General features: G+C 41.7%; 2 protein-coding genes across 5 annotated transcripts in view; one reads left to right on the forward strand and one right to left on the reverse strand.

The window, feature by feature from the left end:
• The window catches only part of LOC146630014 (uncharacterized), a 35,911-nt gene extending 21,125 nt beyond the window's left edge, over positions 1–14,786 (forward strand). For all 4 annotated transcript variants that reach the window (XM_085356743.1, XM_085356745.1, XM_085356742.1 and 1 more), the window contains 4 exons: positions 7–196; positions 4,246–4,319; positions 7,471–7,599; positions 7,737–14,786. In XM_085356743.1, the coding sequence (XP_085212869.1) occupies positions 7–196; positions 4,246–4,319; positions 7,471–7,599; positions 7,737–7,852 (509 nt within the window). In that variant the 3' untranslated portion in view covers positions 7,853–14,786. The remainder of the gene's footprint in view (positions 1–6; positions 197–4,245; positions 4,320–7,470; positions 7,600–7,736) is intronic.
• Positions 14,787–17,025: 2,239 nt separating this feature from the next.
• Positions 17,026–19,160, reverse strand: LOC146630015 (uncharacterized). The gene is made up of 5 exons (XM_085355538.1): positions 19,100–19,160; positions 18,138–18,284; positions 17,562–17,736; positions 17,252–17,417; positions 17,026–17,099 (listed from the first exon to the last, which is right to left on the reverse strand). The coding sequence occupies exons 2-4, from the start codon at positions 18,190–18,192 to the stop codon at positions 17,252–17,254; spliced, it is 396 nt and encodes a 131-aa protein (XP_085211664.1). The 5' UTR covers positions 18,193–18,284; positions 19,100–19,160; the 3' UTR covers positions 17,026–17,099.
• Positions 19,161–19,474: the final 314 nt, after the last annotated feature.

Below are 19,474 nucleotides of genomic sequence, written 5' to 3' on the forward strand. Positions count from 1 at the left end.
ATTCAGGCAAAAAGGGGCGACGCAAAGCCCGGAAAACAGATGCCAGCGACCTGACGCCGAACCCTCAGAAGCTCCACAACATCGGGGAGCAGCTGCAGAAGCTCAACGCAGCGATCGATGGCATGGGTCCGGTCAACGACCTGCCCGCTGTGGCCCGAGCCCGTTCACGCAAGGAGAAGAACAAGCTGGCCTCCAGGTACAGCATGCTCTTTACTGCCCTCCTACATCCTCTGCACTAAGTGAGAACACTGGAAATGCTCTGTATTGATTTATGAGGCCTGAGTGGGAATTTTTAGAGGGTTTCAGCTTTTGTAATTTGTTGGCAGAAAAGAGAAGCCTGCGGGGCTCTGTGGTCTAGTATCTGCAGTCTTTAGCCCTGTCAAGATTGGTTTTCAAATATGTGCAGCATTTAATAGTTGACCTTCTAAATTCGGGTGGTGGAGGACATGGACGGTGAAGAACACATGGAGACGTGATATCTGTGTGGATTTTAGACCATCAGTTGCATTCATGTGATGGAAAATAAAAGGATCTTGGGAAATGGGTCGTGTTTTTGCTGATTTGAATTTTTCCTTTGATGATGCCGTCATGTCGTTGAACTCTGCAGATCAGCAAGCCTTAAAAGAAACTACCATTTGTAAAATTTCAAACGGGCTTTAATTTACTTAAAATATGTCCCTCAGAATAACACACACACACAACACTGAAGGTCGAAAAGCTTGGTCTTCAGTGTATTTTTGCATTGCCTGTTTCTTTGTAACAAACTTACCTTGGATATTATCTTGACAGAATAAGTGAAGGAAGGACGGAGGGAAGCAGAGGAAAAAACAAGAGAGGCGGGGAGATGGAGGGGAGCAGGATGAAAAGCTGAATACAAGGAAATCAGGCAGGATTGAAGAGGCAGACGAGGAGTAGAGGGAAAGATGGGTCATATAAAGTTCATCTTTGCAGGGAGGGAGGGGGAGATTTCAGAATTCAGGACATTATTGCAGGAGCCTGGGAATATCTTGTAATTCAAAACATACATTAAACACGATGCAAACATGTCATCTAATAGAAAGTTTGGCAAGGACTTACAGAAATAAAGCTGAAAAAGAGACTGAAGGGGAGGGGAGTGAGGGAAATTTAACGTCAGAGGAAGTGTGACTGCGAAGTCACCGAGTACATGTTTTTGTTTAGTATGCAGGAATCTCATGTGAAGATTCACTTCTTTTACTCTGTCATAGCTGTGGCTGCGTGAGTCCAGGTTGGGGTTAGTAGTTGGATTAGCCTGACCGCCTTCAGACCTTCCTTCTCATTCTTTTCCCTGCTCATGTCTGAAATAACCTGCCTGGGGCATTCAGGCGGCACAAAGGAAAAACACTGGGCTGGTTCTTAGCCCTCGCCCAGTTTGGCACAACATTCCAGCCAACACGCTTAGCAATGATAACTGTCCCGGATGCTAACTTACTAACTAGACTCAGCAGGAATACACCATCATTTGGGAAAGTATTGTTTAGCTTCTTCAGTGGTTTCATGGTGTAGTGATTTTGACCAGTTAGAAACCAGAGGAGACACAAATCCATACATCCGCTGAAGTGAGCTCTTTCAAGTAATGAACCAACAAAAAGAAGCTTTATAGCTAACTTCTTCATAATAGACCTATATCACTGCTTTTTTTTTCTTTCTTTCTTTTTAAATAATTTTATTTGTATTTTATCAAAGTCCCTCCAGAAGCCTCTCCACTGTTCTGAATAGTAAATCTGGCTGCTTGTTTCAAGCTCTTATCTAAATACATGTAAAAAAAGAAAAAGGTGTAACGTCTATTTTAGTGGTGTTTTGGGCATATGAAGTGCATCTATAGGATCACCGGTTAAATTGGATTAAATAACAGCAAAATAAATGAAAACTTAAACATTGTTGCCATCTTTGCCAAAAAATAAGATATAAATAGCATTTTTACAGACTAGAAAAATACACAAATATTCACACCAAAAAAAAGGTGAGTGGTAGGTGTTGTATGAACACGAGCAAAAGAAAAGCTCTGGCTCATTCCACCAGAGCACTGAGCAAACATTAAGCTAAGTCATGTTGTAGATAGAGAAAGCTAAAAATAAAATCATACTAGAACTTACCATCATCTTTTCTGCTACTATCTTATTATTATACTGTAACTGTATTTGCTTGCCACTACACAATTGAATGTGAGTGAATTTAATTGAGTTGAATGCAGTTTTATTTGTATAACACCGAATCACGACAGCCAACTCAAAGACACCCCCCCCCCCCCCATGAGCATGCACGGACTTGGGGAAGGTGGGAAGGAAATACTCCTTTTTAAACTTCAGTATGTAATTGGATCGTTGGAAGCAGGGACAGGACAACCTCCATCATACACTGTTAAGAGGTTTTGGGGGGGTTTTGCTATGCATTTCCTGTTATAATAATTTGTTTCACCTAGCTTGCAAGCTAATGTGAAGTTTGAACCTTTGGCCATCAAGTTTATATGAATTAGCTTAAGTTCGGCTGTGTTCAGGAATATAGGACTTGGTGACACCAGAAATAATAGCAAGGCAAGGCAAGGCAAGTTTATTTGTATAGCACAATTCAACAACAAGGTGATTCAAAGTGCTTTACAGAGACATTAGAAACAAGAACAAATAAAAAGCATGATTTAAAATTGAATAAAACAAGCAAATAAACTAACTAACTAATTAACAAACAAACAAACAAACAACAGTATATAAAATCAAAACAGATAAAATCAGAACAATAGATAAAATCAGTAGTTAAATGTAAGTTTTGAAATTTAAGCTTAAAGTGTGGATTTGGTGCTTTATTCAAATGCAGCTGAGAACAGGTGAGTCTTCAACCTGGATTCAAATAAACTGAGTGTTTCAGCTGATCTGAGGCTTTCTGGGAGTTTGTTCCAGATATAAGGAGCATAAAAGCTGAATGCAGCTTCTCCGTGTCTGGTTCTGACTCTGGGAACTGATAAAAGACCGGATCCAGATGACCTGAGGGATCTGGATGGTTCATACTGGGTCAGGAGGTCACTGATGTATTTTGGTCCTAAACCATTCAGAGCTTTATAGGCCAGCATCAGAACTTTAAAGGCTATCCTCTGACGGACAGGCAGCCAGTGTAAGGACCTCAGAGCTGGACTGATGTGGTCCACTTTTTTAGCAGCAGAATTTCAGGCTGAAGTCCAAGAACTACTTTGGATTTGACACAGTCTGTAGATTTACCCACAGAAGCAAAGTAAATCTTGCAATCTTTGCAACTTTGGCAATCTTTGACATTACAAATGCTGCTCAGTACTCATGTTAAGAAGGTTAATAATCATGTTTCACAGGATGCATAAATTCAGTGCAGAGAATTGCCAACCGTCATCAGATATCATCAGATTGTAGATTTCCTGCCTGATGCATTGTCCACAACACCCTATTGTGGCTGGCCACAGGTTGGCATACACTTCCAGGTTTCTTAAACACAACCATTTGCAGCCCTTTTCCAAACACATGCATGAATCAGAAGCTTTCAACTTGGTGAACACTTTTCCTACCTTCAGGCAGCGACTGATTTTCATTCAGTACATTACTTAAATCAATTTGCAGCTGTAGGTAATCCATCACAATAAACAGCAAGATCTCTCAAGGACTATTTTTGGATTTGCATTAAGAACAGAAACTCTATATCTCTATAATCACATTTCCAAATGTAAAAACCTGTGGTGCATATTGGAACCTGCTCAGTACTTGGTTAAGTCCCATCCCCGCAGTGGAACATTTAAATTGTTGTACTGTCGTCCACATCCTCCTCAAACCATCAGGGACTGTGGTACAAAAAAGAAAAACCTGGCAAGGCTCAAGTCAACATGTGGAGAAACACTGAGGAAATATTCTATCCAGCGCTACTGACCTGCAAGTATTTTCTTTCCCTAAGTTTCATTTAGCTCACTCATAGCTGTATGAAAAGAGAAATTCTCTCCACATTGCAGAAAATAGTCCCCATGAGAGGCATTAATATTTGACACGCATTGATTGTTTTATTCTCAGATCCCTTTTTTCCAACACTCTCAAACCAGAACTGGATTTGCCCTTTTGTGGTGTCAAATGGTCCTTCAGAGGGGTTAAAGAGGTTTTCAATCTTCCTCATGGTTTGGAAAGCGTGAGCCAGCTGACTCAGTAACGGGGTCATGTGGAGAATGGGAATGCTCGCACAAAGTCTAAAGAATGACAGTGTTTTATTTTCCTCTGTTTTCAGGGCCTGCCGGCTGAAAAAGAAGGCCCAGCACGAAGCCAACAAGATCAAGCTGTGGGGGCTCAATCAGGAATATGGTCAGTACTCAGGAAATCACTGGGTATTCTTTAGCAGGGGGTTTCAGATGCCTGACACTTCTGACTTTTCCCTGAACATATAGTCAAAATAGTCATTAAACTCTATACATGCTCTTCTTATAAATGATTGCATCTAGATTTTTATTTTATGTTTATTTTTATATTTCTCTCTTTTTCAAATGGGTGACCCTTCTTGCTGTGGGTGGCTAACGATAATGATATCTGCTTTTTCTTGTGATACAGTCACCTATACAGCAGCACCAAATATCAGCATTATAGTCTAAACATTTAGTCAGTTCCCATCAACCTTTTGGCTTCTCCCAGTAGTGACGGTGTTCAAATAAATTAGAGTAAAGTGAAGTTAAATGGAGGAGAGCAAGAAAATGCAAATCAGCTGCTAATTAATTAAACTGCTGCATTCATTAAAAACCAAAACTCTATCCTGGAGGTTTCCACAAAACCAGTGAGTGGTGTCACATGGGTGTGTCCATCTTTTATATACAGTGTGTGGTCCCACACCTAGTCCTAACTGCTTCAACGTGTGTGTTCAGAAATCTTCTTCTACTGTTCAAGTCAAGTCAAGTCAAGTATTTATTTATTTGTTTGAGTTAGTGTTGCTTCCTCATCAGCTTGCACTAGTCTTGCTTCTCTTCCTTAACCTTTTCTATCAAATAGAAGATAATCTTGGCCTCCTCTATCAGTTGTGTGTGAAAATCTAAGTAGATGAGCAGTTTCTGAGACAAGTTTGTCTCGCACCACAGCTATGTTTAGTTCAAAGACACATAAATCAATTTTCCGTCCCTTGCTCGGTTTGCAGTTTAGGAGTTCGTCTTGATCATGTCGACATGCTTAAATGCTCTGAATTCCTGCCAGGTGATTGGTTGATCAGATCTTTGAATTGTTGAGCCGTTAAACGGGTGAAGCAGTTTTGTATGTACAAAACTTCTAAACATTGTGAGTCTTTTTTCACTTCACGTGAGTTGACTTTAGTAGAGGAAAGAAGTGGGAGAACTGGCTCTGTGGGACAGACTGTTGTAACACTATATATGAGATGGAAGAGCCTTACAATTTAAATTGATAGATGATTGAATGAGTTAATTTATTATACCCAGCGTCAGTTAATGAGAGTAAAACCACATCAGAGGCTGCAGCGTGGCAAGGTGGACATTTTCCTTACTAATGAAATTTAAATCAAGCTAAATTAGTGAGAAACCATCTTTTCAAATAACACTGAAGATGCTCTGTTTAAGAAAACAGGTTAATGCAGAGAACTGATAGTAACAAGACCACGAGGAGCAGGGAAACCCTTGGAAGTGCGACTTCACCTCGCTCCTGATAATCAACACCTCGACTCTGCCAAATCTATCAGCCCAGTTCTGCCCACCTACTCCTCCTCCTCCTCGTCCTACTCTTCGTGCTCCTCGTCTGGTTTTCTATCGATCTCTGTGAATTCCAACCTCACTAGCATCAACTTTCTTTGTCCATTTCTCCTTGATTTTCTCTGAACGTTTCAGTCTTTCCTGATTTTGGCCCAGCATTTGCTCGCAAAGATTTTAGTTGTGGCTTCTGCTTTTGTGATTTTTTGCCTTCTGACTGGCCCAAATACAGAACTTAACCTCACAGATTTCCTTCCTTCCGTTTTTCCTCCTCTGCTCCTGTGTCATTTGTTTTTCTCTTCCATTCACTCGCTTTATATCGCTGCTGTTTGCATCTATACAAAACACACTTTTGCATACTTAGCCGCAGATTCAACAGGAAACTTCAAACAAAGAGCACTTTGGTACCATGCCAGTGCTGTGTGAAGCCTCCGGACTTGCTTTGTGTGAATGTGTGCGTGTGTGTGTGTGTGTGTGTGTGTGTGTGTGTGTGTGTGTGTGTGTGTGTGTGTGTGTTACAGAGACTTGGGGAGCAGCTGGTCAGACCCACTGTGGTCCTTCGCCCACACACGCACTCCCTGCTGATATGAGCCCTGGACAAATCACATCAAGGCGAGAATAATGTACACAGACAGAAGGGGTGTCATGGCACCACTGGGTCACATGACCTGACAGGGGAGGAGCCACTAGCATAGGAGGTGCCGATGATTCACAGCACTACTATCTGAGCTAAACTAAACCGTTTCTGTTTTATAAGCAAACAAAAACACAGATGTTTGGGGAAAATTTTCAAACACTGGAAAGAAGCGGGGCTTACATAAATATACCATTATAATGTTAATATAATAATTCACTCTTAAACCACTTTTGCTAATTATAGATGTAAAACAATCCATTTATTTTTAAATTAAAAACTAAGATTACCTCTTCTATTAATCACATGCCCACCCACTGGCTGGGCTTGCTGCTTACCATCCGCAAACCTCTCCAAGTATAATATTAATAATAAGAAAATACTTTTTATTAAACGTACATTTTCCAAGCCAATTTCAACCCTACATTTTCTGCTTTCCCGTGGGCCCAACCAGCTGCTTCTCTGTGCCACATGTTGTAGCAACCCATCTGCTATTATCTCACAGACCCAAGAAGGATTCCTTTAACAAAAAGCGTGTTTCTTGACTCCAGATGCTTCATATTACTAGTCAGTATCTGTTAGCCACTGAGCAGCTCCACTTGGACAGTTAGGAGTTGAAGATCGAGGGTTGAGTCACAAACTCACTCATCTGACCTTTTGGGCACCACTTTCACTCCTTTAGTTTCAGCTTGATGTTTACTTTCCCTTTCTTTTTCTCTCTGCTTTCTCTTCTGCTTTCTGAAAATAAACATCTGCTTCGTACCGCTGAGGGGAGTTCTGCGAGAGCAGCTTTGCATGATTGGCAGTTCAAAATAGTTCTTATTTATCTCACAGCCTTTCTGTAGCCCCTTCAATTCACCCTATCTCTAAAACAAGCTGTTTCAGCTGCTCTCTCTTTGAGCCAATTTAGTCCCGATTAGCCATCCCTTGCAAACAGAAGGTCAGTATGTTTGACAGCCCTGCACTAAACACTGTAATTTGTCTCATGTAGGCGACTAAAAATGCACGCCTTTGGATTCTGTGGAACTCCACAGCCCTGAATGATATCAGTTATTCTCCCTCGACTTTCAGAAACAGAATTCGACCCCTGGAAACGCTTTCCTGACTCACACTGCTGTTTTTTCCTCTTTTTGCTGCATAGAAAACCTGTTGGGAGCTCTGCTACGGATTAAGGAAGTGATCAGGCGGCGAGTGGAGAGCAGCGAGGAGGAGGACACGGACGAACGAGGGATGACCCAACGGCTCGAAGACATCCTCAGAGAGTCGAGTGGTGAGAAACAGACTAACATTACAGATATGTAATAAGCAGTTTGGATATTTCGTGCTATAAAAACAGGTTTGATTTTGCTTGCGACTTGTCCTTTTCTTTCCATCGCACCTCCTAATTTATCTCCATGGCTACCTCAGGTCCCTTAGTTGCTGGGCGGACCAAAGACTTTGTGCAGAGGATTTTGGCAGCCAGCGCAGGCGGTCAGAACCAACGCAAAGAGCCCCCACAGGACGGGGATGAGGCATCGGGGTAAAACCCCAAAACAGCAGTCCCTTTTCTCTCCGTACCCTCTTCTTCCAACCCCGCCCTCCCAGCACCACCAACTTGTCGAGACCAAGCTCCTCTACACCTCTTCTGCTCTCACGTCGTACACATTTAAGCAAAGAGACGGCAAAGTGGAGAGGCTGGGAACCAAGAGGAGGTGAGGAAGAAGAGGAAGGAGTAGCCTAAACAAAGCGATAGTAAATTGCTACCTTGCTCCTGGTCCTCTCCTGTTGGTCCTCCAAACAGCAGCCGTCTTCACCGCTCTGTCTCTGCAGGCTGCACCACAACCACCAACAGGCCAGAGCTGCTGCTGCTGCTGCTGCTGCTGCTGTCTCTGTATTCTGTGTTCTCTGTGTGCGTGCATAAGTGTGTGCGTGTAACATACTGTATGAGCGTGTATAGTGTTCCTCTCTCCCTCTCTGTGCTGTATTTGTACCCCATTGTGCCTATGAATAGACATTGCACTGTTTTGTAGATGGTCGTAGTTGTTGTCAGGGGGCCGTTAGTGAGCCGAGGGCGAGGGGGCATTTGAGGATAAGAGGAAGTTCTAAAAATAAGGAAGTGGGAGGAGCCCAGGCACGGGAAACAAAGAAGAGGGTGTGTTTGTTTTGGTTTGGGGGTTTTTTTTGTTGTTGTTTTTTGTTTGGCTGGGCTCCTATAGAAGCTCTACATACCATTTGAATTGCACCAGCATCTGAAATGAGACCCAATGCCAGACCAGTCAATGGTAACTGATTGAAAAGTCCTCGGAGCTTTAATAGTCACCCATCCCTCTCTGACACCCCCGTCACCCCATCAAAATGTAAGCAGAGATCAAAAGAAAAAAAAAGAAAACAAACTGCACCTTAATTTAAACTGACCAAAGATAAGTGATACTGCTGAACTACTCTGACACCTCTCACCACTTCAGATGCTGCCAGCCATTAACACACCATCCTGTCCTGCTGAGAGAGGGGTGAAGTGACTGATACACTTTTAATTCTTGTCCTATTTACCTGCATGCATCATTCAAAGATGGGCATCACCTGATAGACTTAGATCCTTTTCATGTAAATGCACTACCGTCACGGACCCGAGAGGCCGTGGTGTGGCAGACGGGACTTGACCAAACGCCTTGTCGATTGGTTGGCCGTCTAGCTCTGCAGCCTGGTGCTCCTTTAGCTGATCTGTGGTGGATTTATTTTTTACCCCAAAAAAGGGAAGTGTCCTCGATGCCTGCCCCAAGCCCTCTCCTCAACCCCCTGACCTGATTATGTAGCGCAATTTCCTGACTTGCAATGACAAATAGAGAAAAAAAAACACACACACACACTTGTAGAGCTAGAAAGCAAATAATTTGTTTTTGTTGATTTGATTTTGTTGTTATTTGATGATGCCACAGCCCACAAAGTGGGCGTCAGTCTTGAGAGTTTTGAGAGAGAAAAATCTGCCTTTTTATTTTCTGTTTTTCTTTATTTTTCTGTGGTCTCTGCTAAAGCTGGAGACCAACCTGTCCACACTCTGTAAATGTTGTTGGACGCTAAAAAAATTAATTAAGACCTTTGAATTGCACTGTGGTAAGAGCAACAAAGCACCTTTGAAGAGGGCTTCAAATCCTCCAAAAGAGAGAGGAAAAAAAAGACTCTTGGCACCTTTTTCTAAAGACAGATATTGATTGAGAGACTTGAGGGCACCAAGCGCTTTGCGACCAACTGCTGGTTTGGGCTTGTTTCAGTATGGTGCTACTATATGATGACAGAAAAGTCATGCAAACACATTTGGAGGCATGAGGCAGTAACTGCTGACTGGGTTTTGGCCTGCAAGGACGTACTGTTGTAATAGGCGGTTTGTTTGCATAATGACGCCTTTCTCAAGTGCCTGGAGCTTAAAGCCACAGGGACCTGTGTTATTAAAACCTATTACAAGGTAAAACTTAACTCGTGACTGCTGCGCCAAGCTTGGCATCACTTGACTTTACTTAGAAGAAGAAGAAGGAAAAAAATGCAGGCTCATCTGGGGTCACCAAAAAAAAAAGGTGAAGCAGAATGTTTTCCTTTTAAATTAAGTCTATACATGGAAACCTACATTGTTTTCACGTATATGTTGAAATCTATTTGTGGAAACAATAGTGGGCACTGGTTTCTGTGAACATCATATCTGGGAAATATACATAGGGGAGCGGCTGTTCTCGGAGCAATTCCCTTTTGTTTTTTAACCTTGACAAGCTCCCATCTGGGCTGCATTCCAAAGCTGCTGTTCTACACACTGCCCCCTTTCTATGGAAAAAAAATTGGAAAAACAAGACATTTCCTGTCTCATTCAGGAACGGAGCGGTTCAACTTAAACTCTTCACGTCGTGGATGTCTTGCTTGTTGTCATTTTTTTTAGAAGAGTGAGGGGCAGCTTAGCGTCGCTCCTGCTTTTAGTTTTCTGCTCTGTTCTGGGAAATGTTGCTCATGGTTGTATAAAGCTGTACTGTAAACAGAGGATTCCTGTTGCTCAGCTGGAATGGCCTTCCTTGCTGGGGAACAGAGCGTCGAGGCTCTGGTGCCAAAGACGGTCTGAGAATGAAAAGATACCCGATTCAGCTCTAATGTCAATGAGGCGTCCTCAACGTTACCACAGAAACCCGCTCAGGCTTTCATGTGATCATCCGTGAAGAGACGCGTGATCTCAGGGAAGGTCACTGAGTGTAGCTAATGGTGTGCACTTCTACACCCATAACCCCCCCCCCAAAACTCACACTTTCTCCCGGGGGGCTGGGAAGCTGCTGATGCTGCCAGCAGAGTCACGGGATCGTGCGCTGGCAGCAGCTCGTGCAACAACAACAGAAAACATGAGGAAAGAGCAGAGAAACAACTGTGCAGATCGCCGAGCTTTAAAACGCTCTCACACCCATCTGTCACGTCAGAGGAGGAGGATGAGGTCTTTGTGTTTAAAGACTACACAAGTTTGTACAGATATTTTCCTTCGTTCAGATCGCTGTTACGTAACACAGCGCACCATCTGCTGTGTACATTCATCTATATGCCAAAAACTGCAAACAGTTGTAACACGGTGAATTCCTGCCTCTGATCCAAACAGAAAAACAGCCGGTTTTACACAAGCGGTGCGCTCATCTAAGGGCCTTAACTGATGCTGTAGCTTGTTGTATTGTGGAATATCCCTTTAACTGTAAAGCTTTAATAGGGAGTGGCCGGTCTTGGCAAGGCCACTTGTTTCTGTTTCTCACATTCCTGATTCAGTTCCTCTGTAGTGTTTCTGTTTGTGTGCACCTGGAAGGAGGAGAGAGAGAAAAGTGAACTGACCCAAAGATGTCAGTCGTGTGGTCACTGTTCACTTTTTCACGGTCAGAACAGGGCGAGCCCGGCCCAGGCTCAGCCGCGGATCTGCTGGGGTTTAACAAACAGCCCAGAACAAACAGTCTCGGCTTACAATTTTGTCCACATCCGACCTAATATAGACAATGACTCTGCAGAAACTGGACGATTCTTATCTGACTGGCTTCCTCGTCGGGTGTCACCATCTGCCAGACGCAGAGAGAAGTAAACAATTGTGAAACTTGCCTGTTGCTCATGTGCACGTGGGCTTTTTCTGAGAAAGTTCTGGAGAAAGGGGGAAGACGTTGAGTGCTCAGCAGTTTAGGGAATGGTGACAGTTGAAAGTAAGGAGCTTCTGCATATGTGGTATACAGAGAGGACACACATCTGAGGCTGTTAATGATTGCTACCAGTGTGGAAATTCCCACTGAAAACGTTACAGGGAGGTTTTAATCTTTTCATCCATTTATCTCAGCAGACTAAGTTTCACGTTTCAAAGCAGTATCGTTGACTGTTGACATTTTAAACGTTAGAGGTGCATTAAATGCTGGCACGGAAGTATGGATACGAAAAGATGCAATATAACTGAGGCAGGTACTTATTAGAACAACAACAAAAACCCCTCTGTGGGCTAATAAAACAGTAAAAGCTCTGTATCTCATACACAGCTGTGCTGTGTGGAGATGCTCTGCTTTTGAAAGACTTCCAGTGGAATTTTGAACTGCAACCAAAACATGAGAAAATGAATTAACAGTAATTCTGGTCATAAAGTGATTTCACAACCGAGATGACCAGACCGTCCCTTTTTCTGGCTGCTGTGAACAGGATTTTATTTCATTGTAAGTTTGTCTGTTATCTTCAGTAACTGTTTAAAATCACGAGATTAACCGATTGTTTTCTTTTTTTACACTCTGACGTTTTTATAGCTGCCTGAGGAAGAAGTTTTAACCTCTGTGTGTGCCATGCTTGTAAAGTGTAGCTTAAATCCTTGAAGCAGCAGTGTTAGGGTGAGAACAATTAGAAGTGGTTGACCTTCCTAAGCTTACACATGGCTGCAGTGGCTTTTTGGACCAGGCATTCAGGCCCTGTGGACCCGCTGGGCTGAATAGACTCATCAGTAAGACTACACCGGTGGGACGCTGCTGACCTCCAAGTGCCCGTCCCCGCTCTGCTCCACTGCTCTCATTGTTGGAAACACTCTGGCTTCTCCAGTTTCAAAGGCAGAGGAGGCCAGGGAAGCGGCACTTAGTCAGGGACCCTGAGTAGTTTATCCGAACCCTTCTAATCCACACCGTCACCTCCACCCTCTGCCACACTCTGATATCTTTCAATCGCCCTGGTGGCCTGCGTCTCGATGCCCCGCTTCCTTTATTGCTGACCTGGAAACTTCCATCTGGAAGGAGCCAGATGGGGTCCAAGTGTCAGTTTCAACCTGCAGGTCCATATTACTTTTCTCCATCAATTAAATTGAAGTGGAAGGAGCTAGATGAGGCTTTGCCAGTCGGTGCCTCATGTGTTATCATTGCATTTAAATCAGAGAGCGGAACATCTGTTTTTAGAACATCTGGCAGTGGTTGTTTAAGGACTCTGACTTTGTATGATTAACAAGGTCCTACTTGTGCACACCATGTTCTGCCAAACCTAGATTGCTTGCAAACTTAATGATAAATTATTGAACATTTTATTCAGACAGCAAGATACCACAACTTCAAGGCTTTAGAGGAACTGCTTGGTGCTTTGGGAAATACTGTTGCTAAAGGTTAAATCGTACCTTATGAGGTTATGTGTGAGGCTTTGGTCTTGTGTTAAAGCAGCGGTTGCAATGTCATCTTAACTAATTTGCTAATCTTTTATATGTCTTTATCAGAGTGGAATTTGAACTCTCGCCATTAACATTTTGGCAGCAGCTCTGTTGTTCTTTTTGGAGCTGTATTTAGGCTAGAGGGTGAAAGCACTGTACTGTCAGCTGAGGCCAGCAGACTATATCAAGAAACCGTTTGGTTACAGTACCCACAAAGAGAATACTGTTAATTAGGTATAAGTGATAAAATATTCAGATTGCAGTCATCAAAACTCAAACACAGACTTGTTGAAAGTCCACACAAGTTAGAAAGTCACATTGTTTGTCAGATAATTCCGTTAAAAAATCCTCAAAGGCACCACCTTTAAAGCCGGGACATGCAGTTCAAGCTGAGGCTTAGCAGGATTCATATGTCCAGCAGAAGCAGTGCGATCGCTGTCCGCTGGCAGTCTGAGAAAGAATCATCTCCCTACACTGAGCTCCGTTTCCAGGTGGAGGACGTGTAGTCTGGTACAACTGGGAGCTTCTCTTGCTTGTGCTGGTGTTGGTTCGTCAGCCAGCTGTGGAAAACAAAAGTTAGGCTTCCAATGAGCTGAAGGGAAACCAAATGTTAAAAGCAAGAGAAAGTGTCACTGTGCTTTTCATGCTGTAGTTTTTGGATCTTAGACACGTACATCATCCACTTCTGCCGATGTGCTGTCAGGATCTTGGAGGACACCAAAGGAGTGTGTTTGGAGTTGGTGAACCCCGTTTATGCAGACAGACACAGTTAAACAGCTTCTGCTTTAGGAAACAGTCATTGCCTAGAGCTGCCTGTGTCTGCACCTGTCAGTCAAACTGGCCATGGCCAGAAATCCAAATGGGTGAATTGTAGTTGCCGTAAAGTGGGAAATTAGCTGTAAAGACCAAAACTATATATTGTACCAGGCTGTAATCATGTTCATGACAGAAGTTGGGCATTTTAACATGGGAGTCTATGGGAAGTGGCAGTTAGACACGTCTGTGGTGCCTTTGTTCTTCAGCCACAGAAGCTGGTGTTTAATAGAAAAGTCCAAAGGACACTTTCATTTCTGTTAAAAAAGTTATTCTTTTGTACTTTTCAGGGGAAATACAGCTGATGTTTTGGCAGGACAGTAACGTATGCAGTGACCAAAAATGCAGACATTCATATTCATTCTCACAGAGCATTTCGTACTACTAGTGGGTTTTGAAAACCTGCATGGTTGTAGCATCCGATACGTTAACAACGTGCTGCACATGTGTTGATGGCACAGCCGGTGGCAGCTGAGACACACCTCGTGGCTTTAACCAAAACCGAGTCAGTCGTTTCTGTCCAGATTGATGATGAGTCGAAACCAAAGGCCAGTTGTGGATGTGAGCAGTTTAAAAAAACAAAAACAGAAAAACATGTCTCATTAGAAATGAAATAGTACTTTAGTATTCTAGAGAAAAATCCTGTGGAGAGAATAAAGAGTGAACAATCACATCCCTGCTGGTTCTTTAATCTGTCTGAAAACACACTGAAAGATGGGAGGAAAGGAAAACTAAGAGACTAGCAAACATTCCACAATGCCATGTCATATACTGTACAGCAACCCTGTCTCCTCCTCTTCCCTTTCTCTCCCCCTCCCACACCCCCCTGTCTGTCTCTCAGTAATCCAGTAATCACAATACTACAGTAATACTTTGGACCTGTTAACACATTAACTCATCTTTATGTAAGTCAGTACGTAATCCTTAATAATAATCAAAAAAAGAAAAAAAATACAAGAAGTGCCGTACAAATAGAAGCCTAATATTTTTTGTTTTTGTTTTGTGTGAGTGTACTGTACACCTGTATAATGTATATTTTAATATTTATATGCAGCTGTTGTATTAAAGTATATTTTTAAAATAAAACACGAGTTTGTTCTTTTTATGTTTTGCAATATATCAGGTTAGAAATGAAGCATGTGGTGATATTTCCTGTATTTAATGTAAAACTGTATCTGTGCTAACTTTTGTAAACACTTCAGTTGCTGTTTTTACCCCTTCTTAGTGTGACAGAGACAGTGTTTTCGATTAATGTGCTCTTTATTGTTTCTCTTCATTTCTCTGAGTGGCAGGAGTCAGGATTTGCGTTTCCCTTTAGGGATCCTGAAAGGTTCACAAATACTCAACAGCTCCCCCAGCAGGCCTCACAGGGTTAGAGTGGCAGTTATTAATGTGGGTTTTTACATGATATCATACTGAAAACAAATGTTTAGGAAACATGATATCGTGAAGCAGACAGTTAGAAACAGAAAGACTAACAGTAGTCTGGCTCACATTTCTGTTAGATAAAACCAACGCCTCAGAGATGAGCAGAAATACTGAGGTATATGCCTGCAATCAAAACGTTAGAGATAGAATCAGCAAGGGAGAGCGATACACTGGGAACAGTTTTTATACGTTTTTTTAAAAAGCCATTCAATTTGCAGAAGAAGATGCCCAGAACCAACAGCTTTTGGATGAGTCCAAATCAGCCTACATAGAAAGATTGTGTGGAGGAAAAAAGCAACTGGAATACTTCCAGACAGAAAATTTGGATGCAAACCTAAACAAAATTCACCAAAAAAATTTACTTAAGTAACAGAAAATGATACTGATCCAAAGCATATCAGCTGACAGTGTCTTAAAATGTCCCTTTTATAATCCTAAATCCCCCACCCCCAAATTTAAAGTTACCAGTTTTTACCAGACCCTCTGTTGGCCATAGCATAGAGGCAACTTTCACCACAACTATTTCAGAGATGTCTCGATGCATGCTCAATGATCCAGGTAAGGAAATCCCAAAAATGGGATCTGGATGTAGCAGTTTCAGTAGGAGAAACGTTCGGTCAATCATTGAGTGACTTTGCTCTCTCTTCGAAGAGAAAGGGAATGTCTCAGACGAACAATGGGCTGTGAGGGCAGTTTCTTGATCATTAATATCTGTTTTATATTATTGTGAAGCACTTTGTGGTTTTTATCCTGTGAAGAGTCTTATATAGGTCAATAAAGTAAAAATAAGTTAAGTAGTATGCAAATTGTTATTATCATTGATCAACAACCACGGATCAAAGATCAGTGGTACACTGTTAGACATTTTATTGTATTTTTACAGCAACTTACTGGCAACACTATTGCCAGTAAGTTACTGTAATTACTGATCTACAGTATCTTTACTGTTGTGATGTTTTACAGTTCAACCACTTTACTGTAAACATATATTACAGTATAACAGCTTTACTGTAAACGTGGTTTACAGTTAGAAAGACTTACCGTGATTAAGTTTTATAGTATCACTGTACTGCAAATGTGGTTTATGGTATAACACTGTAATTGTGTACAGTATAATTTGTTTAATAATAATAATAATAATGGATTGGATTTATATAGCGCTTTTCAAGGCACCCAAAGCGCTTTACAATGCCACTATTCATTCACTCTCACATTCACACACTGGTGGAGGCAAGCTACGGTTGTAGCCACAGCTGCCCTGGGGCAGACTGACAGAAGCGAGGCTGCCATATCGCGCCATCGGCCCCTCTGGCCAACAACAGTAGGCAAGTAGGGTAAAGTGTCCTGCCCAGGGACACAACGACCAGGACAGAGAGCCCAGGGATTGAACCGGCGACCTTCCGGTTACAGATGCGATTCCCAACCCCCTGAGCCACGGTCGCCCGTTTAGACTGTAATTGTGTTTTACAGCATATAAAATAATATTAACATTCATATTCAATATAAGAACATTTACAAAAAACAATATAATTCAATAAAGTAGTCTCAGAATAGTGAATTAAACCAACATTTATTGTTGATATTTTTTTAACAAGAAAAACATTTTTCAACTGAATAAAAACAATGTCAATAACCAAAATAAATAGAAGCGTACATGAAAACTACACAGTCCTTCACCTTTCTGTGTCTGATTTTTTTAAGGAAAACAGTTTTTCATTCCACTAAAAACAGGACAAACCCACCAGCATGAACATTAAATAAACTATTACAATTGTAAAACAAAAATCATTTAAAAAATGTAATAATTATCAGTGGGTCCCAGGAAATAGAATGTGACATGGGATTTAGATTTCCGTTACCAGGATGGTCGGGTTCAGCGTAGTCTTTATCACCACCTGTCAAAGACACATCATCAATATTCATGTTTGCTCAGGTTATTCACTTGTTCACATCTGTCTGAGATCATTCATACTGTTGTATGGATGTGTGTACAGTATGTATATAATTATCAGCTATGTAAAAGATATTATCATCTCTGTATTCTTACCTAGTTGGAAGTTCTCCATTCAAACTCAGAGAGCCGCTGGAGGAAGGTGGTGATCCGAGGGCTGATGCTTGTAACCTTCCTCTTTACGACACGACCTGTCTTGCGGCTTGTACCAAGTTTTGCAGGGCATTTTGTTCCCATGTCTCGATTGATCCTCACAAAGAACCTTTTAACGGAAAAAGGGCTGCTTTAATTTCAAAATTAAAACATACATTACAGCAATCACCTATATGTTTCTGCAACTGTAGTCAAGCTATCACATATATTTCATTCTTAAATGGTGTAAGCTTTAATGGTGTAAAGTATTTACCTCTGTATCATCTCCAGTGTGATGGACGCTGACTCCTGATACTCAAGGTTGAAAACGTAGTATGACGCAAAGAAGACAGCAAGGGTGCTGGCAAAGTCATGCATCTGCTCAGGCTCATAAAATACCTTGCCCTCCAAACTGATCATCCAGCGGCTTGCAGACATGAAATTATTCCCTAAAAACAGACAAGAGTCCAATAAGACAATGTGCTCACCCTTACAAATAAGGTTTCCACAAGAATGCTGGATAGCAGGCCTCACACTGTAAAAAAATAGAATCCACACGGTTTGCTGCTGTTTCTCTTATTATTTATTATGTAATGAAAATTATGATCAATTACAGGAAAAAACTGCCTAATGTTTTGGCATTTTGGCCTGTGCTGAAATGTTAGGCTGTTTTTTCCTGTTGGTCATTGTGTATAATAAGAGAAACAGCAGCAAACTGTGTGGATTCTATTTTTATACAATATAAAACAGACAAACCCCTGTTAAGTAAGTTGTTGTGGGTACAAATACCACAATAATTACATAGATTTTTTACAAAAATATTACAAGAGGATTGAAAGTATTTACTTACCAAGCGCTATTACCCTTGGTGTGATGGGTAAGGTCATCTCTCTCTCAACAGACATCTTGGTGGAAAAAGCCTTTAAAACACAAACACTGAGGCTACATCACACTGTCAGCGCAGCCAGCAAGGGCAGGAGAACAGCAATGCACCACACTGGGCGGGAAAAGACAGAGAGACAATTGTTAATTTAATGTTGCATTTATTTAACCCTTGAAAAATATATTTACATAAGTAAATAAAAGAAAAAAAACACACAACCCATCTTTTCAAGAATAATTCAACTAATTGCTCTTTTGACCAACCTAACACAGACGTTACATGGTTTTCCTATGAAAAAGACCCTGGAAGACGTTGTATTAAAGGAAAAAAAACATGCTCCCCTTCCCACTTAAAAAAAATAATAAATATTAAACTTAGGTTGGAGTTCCTCGCGCCACCAACCTAATGTTATATTAACTTTTTAATGTTGTGTACTGCAGCTCACACAAAATTAAATAAAGCAGGCTAACCTACATGAGCAAGCTCAAAACTGGATAAGATTGTTTTAGCAGTCTCTAAATTTCCAAAAAAAAGTTGTCTTTCTTTATTCTCATTAAATGTGTATTTTTACCTGCTGCTTTAGCTGAAGCTAAATGTCCCACTGTTAGCGTGGCTAGCTTCTCAATAGTCATAGAACAGAAGCGCAGGAGGACAATGCACCACACTCGGCGGGAAAAAGACAAAGACTGTCGTTGCGCCTGTGTTCCTCGCCGATCCCCGTGGAAAATATATATCTAAATATATATTTAAATAAGAAAAGAAAAAAACACACACAACCTATTTTTTCCAGAATAATTCAGCTAATGTGCTATTTCGACCAAGCTAACACCGATTTTAACCCCCCCCCCCTCCCCCACACACACAAAAAATATACATGCTCTTAAAAATTAATAAACGAGTATGTTAGGTAGGAGAGTCCTTTGCATTACCTTATGACGTCCCGTTTGCAGTTTCCACACAGAGGTCCAACAATAACAGGTGCAAAATCTTTTGTCCTCTCGAGAATATCATAACGAAGAGTTAACAAAGTTGGCCTGTCTTTCTTCTCCTGTCAATCACTGGATCACAGGTCATGTCAGTCAGGATATGGAGTGGTGGTTGGTAGAGGTGGGCGGGGCCAGCATGCATTCAGTGTGTGTTTCACTAAGTTGGGTTGACTAGTTCCCAGAAGAGTTCTGTACATGTTGCACGTTCAGTAAATGAGCAATTCAGTTACTGCTCGACTGAGAAGCCTCCGCCAAATTATTACAATATTCTCCACTGACTGAAGTTCGCCTTTGGCAACGCAGTGGCAAGCACACATT

The sequence above is a fragment of the Diplotaxodon limnothrissa genome, linkage group LG6 (assembly GCF_057381915.1).
Source record: "Diplotaxodon limnothrissa isolate DT_005_m linkage group LG6, D_limnothrissa_male_GT1.1, whole genome shotgun sequence".
NCBI classification, from domain to species: domain Eukaryota; kingdom Metazoa; phylum Chordata; class Actinopteri; order Cichliformes; family Cichlidae; genus Diplotaxodon; species Diplotaxodon limnothrissa.

Coding starts and splice junctions, on each gene's coding strand:
- LOC146630015 (XM_085355538.1), bottom strand. CDS start 18,192: ATGTCTGTTGAGAGAGAGATGACCTTACCCATCACACCAAGGGTAATA. Junction 17,737..18,137: donor ACCAAGGGTAATAGCGCTTG/GTAAGTAAATAC, acceptor GTCTGTTTTTAG/GGAATAATTTCATGTCTGCA. Junction 17,418..17,561: donor ACACTGGAGATGATACAGAG/GTAAATACTTTA, acceptor TTCCGTTAAAAG/GTTCTTTGTGAGGATCAATC.